This window comes from Barbus barbus (genome assembly GCF_936440315.1).
Source record: "Barbus barbus genome assembly, chromosome: 49".
Lineage (NCBI taxonomy): Eukaryota > Metazoa > Chordata > Actinopteri > Cypriniformes > Cyprinidae > Barbus > Barbus barbus.
In genome coordinates, this window is record NC_136727.1 from 15,318,221 (window position 1) to 15,330,692 (window position 12,472).

Genomic DNA, 12,472 nt, shown 5'->3' on the forward strand with positions numbered 1-12,472 from the left:
GTATACCTAAATAATGAGTTTAAAAAAGTACTTTTTCTTTAGTTATGATTGATGTTGAGGACTAAGTGATGTATAAAATAAAAAATGAAATAAAATGTTTTATAATATATTTGCCTTTATAATACTTTTTATTTCATTTAAAATTAAAATGTCTCTCTGAAGGCTGGCACAGCACCTACTGGTCATCCACCAAACACCCACATTTGTCCAAAAAGCAGGCAAACCTGACTAGAAATAGCAACATTACAAAAACTGGACTGCACCGCGACTAATAAATTTGTCAAGAATTTCAACTTCATCACAGCAGGCATTTAATAAGCAACTTACGGCTCACTCATTGACGTCCACTTACATAACTTTCTGGACGCACGGTATGGGAATCTATGATAGCTAATCGTAATCCAAACCTTGATCTACAGCTGCAAGTCTCTCTACAGCTGCTGAGGGGTTTGTCATGGCTATAGACAAAAAAAAAAACACACACTTCAAAAACACTTCCAGATATTGCTTATACGTTTTTCTAAAAGGAATATATTAAAGGAAACCAAAAATGGCAATTCTGCCATCATTTACTCATCCTTGTCTCATTTCAAACCTGTATGAAGAAGAAATATTAAAGAATGTTCACGCTGCTCTTTTCCACACAATGAAAGCGTAACAATATGAGAGTAATTAAATGATCACAGAATTTCACACACTTGAAACAGCCACATTACTACAAAAATTGGGCAGAGATGCAACTAATAAATGCGTAGCCGCTGTTTTACAAGCAGTACACACAGAAGCTCAGCTTCATCACAGCAGGCGTTTAACAAGCTTCTGACGAACAGAGCCCATTCACTGATGTGAACCTGCATGACTTTCTGGATGCACCGCAAGGAAATCTATGATAGCTAATCGTAATCCAAGCACTGAACTACATCTGCAATTCAGACTACAGCTGCTGAGGGGTTAGTCATGCCTGCAGATAAGAAAAACACACAGGATAGAAATGAACCATTGTTTCCTCAAAAACACTCCAAGATAATACAGTTTTTAAAGTAGTGCCTAGATTTATGAAGGTAGAAAGATTAAAAACACTTCTTGCTTCTGTTTTTCACTTAGATTTAAATGGATAATCAAGCTAGTTACAGCTAGAGCAACTTTTATGGTGTTTGTGGTGCTTTTTGTCAGCATGAAATGGAAATTCACCCTAAAATTCATCTCATTGATCTTATTGGGAACAGTTCATCCATGCATATGTTATTTTTTACCTCCAGTGAAACAACTTGGTGACGTATGACATACCTTTCCTATCGTTTTCTCCATTTAAACCTCGGCATTTCTTACTGCTTCCATCTATTAAACAACCAACGGTTAGAGTTCTCGCTCTATATTTTGTCTTTCAATCATGTTTTGATCAGATGTACATCAAAATACAAAAAAAAAAAAACTACTTCCATTACATCATATCTATGGTACTATGATGGAAAAAAGTCATATGGGTTTTAAATGGGTGGAAAAAGTTAAAGTCATGTCGTAATAGTTGTTTTCACATGCCGCCTGCAAACAGACACCACCATAAACTCATCAAAATGATCATTAAAAACTCTTTCTTTGAGCTTCAACTATGATAAAGCAAATACATATACAAATACACATTTTATGTTTTGTTAATGAAGAACAGTAATACAATTATGCAAAGAGACATCTGCTGCAACATTGAAATGATAGGATAAAAAGATAAGACATCAGTTTCACCATGTGCACCTATTTATTCTGCATTAGCATTATACAGATTCTAGCCTTTTTGGGAGGTCAAAATGAGAGAGAAAAGTATACAATTGTCCAGCTTTAATGTCAAAGTCAAAAGTCCGCTTTATTCAGACCAAAAATCTCGAACATCATGTTGTAATTTCCGAACTTGTAAGTAGGAACCTCTCCGGAAAACTTAATTAAATGACTAATTCCTTAATTCCTTCAAAGTGTTTTAATCTCTCTGCTGTCATAAGCAGTGGTGTATAAAGTACCTGAAACCGTTAATTATGTGTTATGAATTATGTGCGTGCACTCTGTGTGTGATTTGGTGATATAGCTAATGTTACTTGATAATGTCAGCTCGCACATCATTACAACAACACTTAACATATTATCGCAGAAGATATACAGTATATCGCACACCCCAGCCTCGACTATAACTGGAAAAATGAAATTATCCGTGGTTGTGCGCGCACTGGTTTGCACATGAGCAAAGGTGTTTTTAGGAGTCTAACTTGCAAGCGCCAGGCCACTGATTCGTCAAACCTGCTTTCCTGCAGTCTGTTTGACGTCTGACTATTTTGTAGTAAGCAGTGTTGGGCTAGTTACTTAAAGAATGTAATATGTTATTAAATGCTAGTTACTCCTTTCTAAAGTAATATTGTAACTTTACTTATTACTTTCTGGCAACAGTAATTAGTTACACTACACTCTAAAAAACGCTGGGTTATTTTTTTAACCCAATTGCTGGGTTATGCCTGTTGGGTCATTTTTCCAGTGTTGGGGAGTTTTGTGTGTAACCCAACTGTTGGGTTTGTGGCTGGGTCAATTTCACTGACCACTGAAACTATACACCCCTCCCCCTCCCACCGATGAAATAACCCAGTGCGGGCAGTTTAACCCAGCTGTTGGGTTACAGTCAAACAGGCTTTTCATTCTCCTCAGGAGAGAGTGAGTCCTCTACGCCACCGATTTAGTAGACTTCTGCAGTTAAATTAAGGTTTGTAAACGTTTTATTCCATCTATAAAGTCTTTATTGTGCTGTAAATTATTTTATTTTACGCAACGCAACATAGAGACGAGATGTCAGTCAGCTAAATGCATCAGCAACGGTCGTTTCGCGTGATGGAAAAGCCTTGCCTTAAACTGATTTTATTCGTCATAATACTGCTTCTAATTACTTTGGATGATAAAATATGTTCTCAAAACTCTGTACTATTTATTTATGGACAGGATATGAAGTCAGTCGTGGCATCTTTCAGCTACGAGTAAAACGCGAGGCGGCGGTCTGAAGTTCGCAGTTTCCCCGGGGAATAGCAACCCATCGCCGGCTCAGATTTCAGCGACACACCGGCACGAGAATTGGCTCTATTTCGGTAAAAAATTATAACAGACAACCGATTAATACACTTGAATTAAAATATTATTTTTAAATTTTATATTTTTATTTCTAAAATGCTTGTTAAAGGAGTTTAAATGTATGCAAAGTTGAAAACTATGCTGCGTAATTCAATTTGTCTTATATTTTTGTCATTGGGTGTTTTCACTTAAAGGATTAGTTCACTTTTAAAAAAACTTTTGCTGATAATTTACTCACCCCCATGTCATCCAAGATGTCCATGTCTTTCTTTCTTCAGTCGAAAAGAAATTAAGGTTTTTGATGAAAACATTTCTCCATATAATGGACATCAATGGGACCCAAACGGTTCAAGGTCCAAATGACAGTTTCAGTGCAGCTTCAAAGGGCTTTAAACGATACCAGACGATGAATAAGGGTCTTATCTAGCGAAACGATCGGTCATTTCAAAAATAAATAAAAAAGTTTGTTTTATAAGCACAAATGCTCGCCTTGCTCTGTTCTGTGATGCGCGTTCGTGACGTCACGTAATACGCAATGACGTTGAAAAGGTCACGGTTGACTTAGGCGGAAGTACCGAGTCAGTGTTTACAAATGTGCAGAAGGAGGACCATATACACATGTAGCCCTCTCCTGCTGAATGGCTCAAATGCTAAGGATGTCTAGGGGAAGTTTTCATAAAACCAGAAATAAAATTTTGGGTGAGAGTTACATCTATTAATTGTCACTAGCTGTTTACATTTTAGTAATGACAGACCTTAAAATACAACCCAGGGTCTCAGATATCAGTATGAAGTGCTTACAATTAAACAGAGTGTGGAAGTGCCTGTATGCTGTGTTTCTATTGCATAATGTAAATTTCCAATCTCACTTAAATTTCTCAACTGTACACCAAACAACCAATCATTAAATCTTTCTTCACAGGAAGATCACAAGACAAAAAGATTGTCAACAAACCTTTACATTTATTAAACGTGGACTCTTTTGTTTTGTTACCCTTTTTTCTGTAGTTGAATTACTTTAGGGCACTTTATGACACAATTCACACATTGGAAACACAACCAAACTTAGTTCAAACGGATAATCAGAGTAAACAAAAATTCACAAAAGAATAGTATAGTCAAAATTCCCAAAATAAAGTTTTACCCAGCTGGGATTTAAGTCTCGTTGGCGCGCAGTGTTGGAGCTCACGTGAATGTGGAACACTTATGAGTACTCACGAAATCCAGGGAAATAGAGAAGTTCACAAAATACCAGTTCAGGAACCACAATCAAATGATTAGCAAATCCGATCGTCACTGACGTCCTCTCGTGAATGAGCACTCGCGAATGTTCTCGCGAATCCTCCGTCTGTGATGCAACCAGGCCCGATCTGCAGCCGCGGAACAACCTCAGTCTCTCCCAGTCAATCGCCCCATCTTCGTGCGTTCCGTCGCACGTCGCTCTCACTGGACTGCTAACACTACAAAATGTCCGTCAGTCCTTAGATGCTAAAATACACATGACTATAAGTCCTTAGTTGGAACAAAAAACACACAGGGTATCTTAAATTCTTGGATAAAAGAAATTAAAGAGACGAGTATCGTCTTTTTTTCTCAATTGCATCACCCCCTTTCCTCTTCCTTGACCCGCCCCTTCAACTCTCGGGGTTATTCTCTAAACACCTCATTGGATGATCAGTAACATTCCTTTGTTTTATTTTTTTCATTAAAATAAAACTCTGTGATTTGAAAGTCCACATCAATTTTAAACCATTTTAATTTTAGAACACCAAATATGAATTTTAGATCGAACAATAACAAACAAACAAAAAAAATTAAATTAAAAGACCCTATTTTAATAGGGCTCTACATTCTCCCCCTACCAAGAATCGTTATGCCCTCATAACGAGGGAGAAATAAAAGAAAACATACCAATTGTCAATATGATGAAATGGGTACACAGCAACCCCCCCTCTTTTTTTTTTTTTTTAAGTTACATATGCACACTACATATCTCTCTAGGTATGGGAACAAAATAAAAAACATACGAGTCACCCTACGAACAGTATGGACTCAATCAAACTACTGTCTTGGGCTTAAAGTTACTGCACAGGTACTCAACTTTCTTGAAGGCATATTCAACCACAAATACACAGTAGCACAGTATCTAACAGGGTTTACAACTTTTGCTTGAGAAAGGACAGGCTCAACTTTCGGCATCCCAAGGGTATCATATGTAAACCTCTTAGGCACAGTTCTTGTTCTCTGAGACATTCTACCAGTTTCAGGTACATCAGAGACATTTTGATCTGCAACACTTTGATCAACATTCCCTAGATCTCGCACAGAACTTGTAACAGTATCACAGATATCCGAAACTCGACTCACATCTTGTAAATTGTCAGAGTCATTCTCAAATAGAAGTCTTGAACCAGACTCCGATTCAACTGTCTCAATTTCTTGAGGAGTCTCAACACTTGTGTCTGAATGTTCCACATTCTCAATGACATCATTCTCAGAAATCTCTGTTCTCCTAGGAGTGAACTGACAATCTACAGGTTCTGGAAACCATACTCCATATGATTCATCCTCACTGTCAGAACTCCCAGTATTCAAATCAGCTCTGGATTCTACATCCTGCATTTCAGGTGTGTCCTTAACTTCCTGTTCGGGACTCTGACCCTTTTCAACATTCTTCCTTCGTCTCAGAACCCTCTTTCTAGGCTTCGGGACACTGTAAGGAAAGTCTTGTCTCAACTCTTGTCCAATAGGAAGAATATGATTCCTATGCAGAATCTTGACCGGTCCAGTTCCACTCACTGGCTCAAGTCGGAACACAGGCAAGTTTGGCATCTGGCTCTGGACAACATAAGGCTCAGTACTCCATCTGTCTGCCAACTTATGCTTTCCTTGCAGTCCAAGATTTCTTATCAGAACTCTATCTCCAGGAACCAGGTGAGAGTAATGCAGTCTCTGATCATATCTCCTCTTATTTCCTGCATTTTTCTTCCCAGCCTTCTCTTCTGCCAGCTCATAAGCAGACTTCAGTTCTTGCTGCATAGTCTTTACGAAGCGCTGATAAGACTTTGTGGACGTACCATCACTTGACACACCAAAACTCAGGTCGATGGGTAGTCTTGCCTCCCTTCCAAACATAAGGAAGTAAGGTGAATACCCTGTTGCTTCATTTAGACTGCAATTGTACACATGCACAAGATGTCCAATGTGACGGCTCCACTGCTGTTTCTGCCTTGGATCCAGGGTCCCTAACATGTCCAAGAGCGTCCGGTTGAACCGTTCGGGCTGCGGATCACCTTGGGGATGGTAAGGCGTTGTCCGGGATTTCTCCACTCCTAACAGGTCAAACAACTCATGGATGAGCCTGCTCTCGAAATCCCGACCCTGGTCCGAGTGCATCCGTCTAGGCAGTCCGTAGTGAATGAAGTATTTCTCCCACAGGACTTTTGCAACTGTGGACGCCTTCTGGTCCTTAGTCGGAAACGCCTGTGCATACCTGGTGTAGTGGTCCGTGATGACAAGGACATTACAGACGTTCCTGGAGTCTGGCTCTATGGATAGAAAATCCATACACACAAGATCCATCGGTCCACTACTGGACAAATGTGACAAGGGCGCAGCTCTCTTTGGCAGGGTCTTCCTTTTGACACATCGGGCACATGTCTGGCAATATTTTGACACATCAATCTTCATTCGGGGCCAGTAAAATCTCTCTTTCACAAACCCATAGGTTTTGTCGAATCCCAAGTGACCAGAGTCATCATGAAGTGATTTTAAAACTACTTCATGGAACTTCTTGGGCAGACACAACTGTTTACAACGGGATCTGTCTGGTGCTTGAGTGCACCGAAACATCACACCATTATCCAGCACTAATCGGTCCCATTCTCTCCTGATCACTGGAAGGTCCGGATGAGCTTCTTTCTTGACTGAGGAAAGATCTCCCCTTTTCAAAGCTCTCCATATCTCCCCAAGACACGGATCATTTTGCTGAGCACAGGACAGATCCATAGAACTCAACTTTGGGATTCTGAAGGCATCCAGCGTAGCTAAGTTACTGTACGCTTTGGGGACTGACTTAGGAGATCCTCCTAGCGACGTGACAATCCTGCTGGCACTTGCAAGGCAACAGAACTTTCCTTGACCTGGTAGTTTACACAAAGTCTTCACTCCAGAGGATGGGATGTTGGTCCATTCCTGGTCCTTCACCGTCCCATGAGGACGACGCGACAAAGCGTCAGCATCGACATTTTGTCTCCCAGGCCTGTACTTGAGACTAAAATCATATGATGAGAGGGCTGCTAGCCACCTATGTCCAACAGCATCCAGTTTGGCTGTTGTCAGAACATAAGTTAACGGGTTGTTGTCTGTCTGTACCTCAAATTTAGCTCCGTACAGATAATCTTGTAGCTTGTCAACGACCACCCACTTTAACGCCAAGAACTCAAGTTTATGGACTGGGTAGTTCTTCTCAGAAGGTGTCAAACTTCTGCTGACAAACGCCACAGGTTGTAACCCCTGGCCTTGGTCCTGATACAACACCCCGCCCAACCCTTCACAGCAGGCATCAACATGTAGGACGTACGGAAGCTGAGGATTGGCAAAAACCAACACAGGAGCCTGAGTAAGTCTCACCTTCAACTCATTAAAAGCAGCTTCGCAAGCATCAGTCCATCTACTCCCAAATGGATCAGAGGCTTTGTACACTACTCGCTCTGGGAGGAGTCCTGCTTTTATCTTCTTCACACTCGCTGTCGGCAGACACCCTTGCAACAACTGATTCAGTGGGTAAGACACTTTAGAATAGTCTTTCACAAACCTTCTGTAGTATCCACAGAACCCTAAGAAAGAACGTAGCTCTGACACGTTCTTTGGTCGAGGCCAAGACTTTACAGCATCAATCTTGGAGGGATCTGTTGAGACACCTTCTTGAGACACAATGTGTCCAACATAACTGACAGAGGTCTGACAGAAGGTGCACTTGTCCACAGATAACTTCAATCCTTCACTATGCAGCCGGTCCAACACCTTGAGTAGCCTCTCTTCATGCTCCTCCAGGGTCCTTCCGAAAACGATGAGGTCGTCCAGGTAGACTAATACCTCCAACAAATTCATGTCTCCAACCGTCTTTTCCATAATTCTTTGAAAAGTCGATGGAGCTCCACAAATCCCTTGCGGCATTCTCTGGAACTGGTAAAACCCCACCGGGCAGATGAATGCTGTCTTTTCTTGATCTGCTTCACTCATGGGGATCTGATAATATCCACTCCTGAGATCCAATACACTGAACCATTTGCTCCCGTTCAAGCAAGCCAATGCATCTTCTATGCGTGGGACAGTATATTGGTCTGGAACAGTCCGTCGATTCAACGTCCTGTAATCCACGCACATCCTGATCTGCCCATTCTTCTTCCGTACCACAACAATCGGAGAAGCATAGGGACTCCTGGACTCTGTGATAATCCCCGCCCCTTTTAACTTCTCCAGATGTTGCCTGACATCTTCCAGGTCAGCTGGTGCAAGCCGTCGTGACCTCTCACGAAAAGGCTTATCCTCTGTCAATCGAATGTGATGCTGGGTACTCCTTGAACATCCCACATCAAATTCATCGCATGAAAAAACCTCCTTCCTTTCCAACATCTGTTTAACCAGTCGTTGTCTCCATTCCTCTGATACAGGGGAATCACCAAAGTTAAATGAATTCTTGTTCAGTTCAGTCTGACCCCTACTCTCTTGGGGTTTAGAGACTGTAGCCACAACCTCAACTGGAAACACATGAGCAATGGGCATTCCTCTCTTAATCATCACTGGGCGAGAGGAGACATTTCTGATTGTCACTCCAATCCTCTTTGACTGGACAATGGTAGTAGACTGCACTTCAGGGGCTACTAGCAGTTCCTCAGGAAACCAAGATTCCTCCGCCTTATCCACTAACAGGGTCTTATCAGAAAAAGCAGCAGGGCATTTCAGAACTCCATAAACCCTAGCACTCTCCCCTGGAGGCAGTTTCAATGGCTTAGGGTGAAGATACCAGACAGTCCCCCTTCTGTCATCATCGTTACACTTTTCAACTGCAATGACTCGTTCATAAGCATTTCTGATATCAGGATGGACAGTCAATGTATGAAGAAAATCATCTCCCACCTTCTCTTTGCACAACTCAACCAGCTTTTTCACCACAGATGTATTGGTTCCTACCAGAATGTTGACATCTCCTTTCATTACAGGATCGGGACAGACCAGCACAAGTGCATCTATGGATCCTGCCACTCCTGCCACAGATCCTGGAAACTCCAGCCTTAGAGTCAAACAGCCATCGTATGGGTACCGCTCCATGCTCAATCCCCATATCTCCAAATTCTCTATTGGTATCAATGGCAGATGCTTTAGGTATTTCTCATAGAAAGATCTGTACAACAGAGTGACTTGCGATCCACTATCCAGCAAAGCCTTTGCATAGATCCCTTCCACCTGGATAGGAAGAACAGAGCTAGGTCCCACTAACTCGCTCAGAAGAACTGCTGGCTCAACTTTAACTCTTTTGCACTTTGTGGAACGTGTCTTTCCCGGAGCTTCAGGCCGTTCCTCTACTGAGCCCCGGAGAAGTTTCCCGATGACTGTCTCATTCTGATGAGTCGCTGGTTTACTTTCCTGAGATTTTCTTCATTTGTACAGTCGCGCTTTAGATGCCCATCTTCTCCACATCTGTAGCAGAAGACATTAGCTTTGTTCACTGGTCTGGTTGGTGTTTTACTCTCTGCAGTTGCAGCTAGACTGTGCATAGCAGGACAATCATGGGTTACAGGTTCTTTGGCTGCAGCTGACAAGCGTGACACCTCATTTTTCAGCCCCCTAATCTCTCTTTTCAGCTTCTCTACTTCTGAGTCGTCACGATTAGTGTTAGCAGATGACTCCTTCTTGGCAGAGGACACTGCAGTCATGGCTACATTAGGCTGTAACAAACTCCTACTGTTCACCATATTTTCTTCTTCTCTCACCTCCTTCATTAACTCATTGAAAGAAGGAGGAGCACACAGCTTATGGGTCATCCTCAAACGCATAGCCACCAGGTCACTTGAAAGGGCACCTCTGACTATCTGCTGCATTCGAAGATGATTCAGGGCAGAATACTCTATGCCCTTTTTCCTCAGCATACTGTGCAGCATCCTGTCCAGCCTTAGTATGTAGGTTGAGAGCTTCTCTCCATCATTCTGGTAAGTGCTCCGAAACTTTAGCATCAAATCTGCAGCATCATCAGTAGTCCCAAACGCCGACTCTAGCACACTAAAATAGTCACTGAATGTAGCTGATGGGTTTCCGGTCTTTTCAAACCTAACAATATCTGCTGCAGGACCTCTGAGACACTCTACTAGTCTCTGCTTCTTGACATTATCAGAACACTGCCATTCCTCCAGAATGTGGGTAGTCTGCTCCACCCAGACCTCATACTCGTCTTCCCCAGGAGGAGTTGGTATGAACCCGGAGAAAGGACGCAGCTTTCTATATCCAACTCTCTCCTCAGATGAAGCCACATGACACGTTTGGACAAGGGAGTTTATGGCATCAACGAGCTTAGTGTTGAGGTCAGGCGCAGGGGAAACAAAACTTGGGATGTCAGCTAATGATTTCCCCTCTTTTTGGAGAAAAGAGATCAACTTAGTCTGGAACTCTTCTTCCCTACTCTGCTTAGGAGTTTCAGCTGCAACACGAACAACCTGTGTGTACCAGGGACCCACTTCAGGTCCTCCAATTTCTGCAGGAATAGACATCTGGGAAATGTTACCAGCTACTTCAGTCAAAACAAACTGACATTTCTTAGTTTTATCAGAGCGACGATCAAGCACTTTGCATTTCCCAATCCCCAGAACAGCGTCCAGCTCATTATAGACTACTCTGTCTTCACAGTCTGTAGGCACATTTCTCAGAATAAGTACTCTGCCCAGCTCAACATCTTGCTCTCTGCACCATGCAACAATCTCACTAACCTCCATTTTACCTCCTTGCGTAACCAGCTAGTACGTGTGCAAAGAAAAGAGAGAAGGAAAAAAAAAATTAATAGCTGTTAAACATTAAAATTCTCTAGACAGAATTATCAAAGAATTACTGTACACACTTAAATCACTTCCAATTTTCTTTCCACAGAAATTCACAGCTTCTGAAAATACAATCTGAATAATCTGAAACAATCCCGGACGAGCCCCCACAAATGTAGCCCTCTCCTGCTGAATGGCTCAAATGCTAAGGATGTCTAGGGGAAGTTTTCATAAAACCAGAAATAAAATTTTGGGTGAGAGTTACATCTATTAATTGTCACTAGCTGTTTACATTTTAGTAATGACAGACCTTAAAATACAACCCAGGGTCTCAGATATCAGTATGAAGTGCTTACAATTAAACAGAGTGTGGAAGTGCCTGTATGCTGTGTTTCTATTGCATAATGTAAATTTCCAATCTCACTTAAATTTCTCAACTGTACACCAAACAACCAATCATTAAATCTTTCTTCACAGGAAGATCACAAGACAAAAAGATTGTCAACAAACCTTTACATTTATTAAACGTGGACTCTTTTGTTTTGTTACCCTTTTTTCTGTAGTTGAATTACTTTAGGGCACTTTATGACACAATTCACACATTGGAAACACAACCAAACTTAGTTCAAACGGATAATCAGAGTAAACAAAAATTCACAAAAGAATAGTATAGTCAAAATTCCCAAAATAAAGTTTTACCCAGCTGGGATTTAAGTCTCGTTGGCGCGCAGTGTTGGAGCTCACGTGAATGTGGAACACTTATGAGTACTCACGAAATCCAGGGAAATAGAGAAGTTCACAAAATACCAGTTCAGGAACCACAATCAAATGATTAGCAAATCCGATCGTCACTGACGTCCTCTCGTGAATGAGCACTCGCGAATGTTCTCGCGAATCCTCCGTCTGTGATGCAACCAGGCCCGATCTGCAGCCGCGGAACAACCTCAGTCTCTCCCAGTCAATCGCCCCATCTTCGTGCGTTCCGTCGCACGTCGCTCTCACTGGACTGCTAACACTACAAAATGTCCGTCAGTCCTTAGATGCTAAAATACACATGACTATAAGTCCTTAGTTGGAACAAAAAACACACAGGGTATCTTAAATTCTTGGATAAAAGAAATTAAAGAGACGAGTATCGTCTTTTTTTCTCAATTGCATCACCCCCTTTCCTCTTCCTTGACCCGCCCCTTCAACTCTCGGGGTTATTCTCTAAACACCTCATTGGATGATCAGTAACATTCCTTTGTTTTATTTTTTTCATTAAAATAAAACTCTGTGATTTGAAAGTCCACATCAATTTTAAACCATTTTAATTTTAGAACACCAAATATGAATTTTAGATCGAA

General features: G+C 41.6%; 1 protein-coding gene across 1 annotated transcript; it reads right to left on the bottom strand.

The window, feature by feature from the left end:
• Nucleotides 1–9,680: 9,680 nt before the first annotated feature.
• On the bottom strand, nt 9,681–11,084 carry LOC306867311 (paraneoplastic antigen Ma1 homolog; the record flags this gene model as incomplete). The annotated part of the gene is made up of 1 exon (XM_079412913.1): nt 9,681–11,084. One exon carries the CDS (start codon nt 11,082–11,084, stop codon nt 9,681–9,683), a length of 1,404 nt encoding a protein of 467 aa, XP_079269039.1.
• Between the last annotated feature and the right edge of the window lie 1,388 nt (nt 11,085–12,472).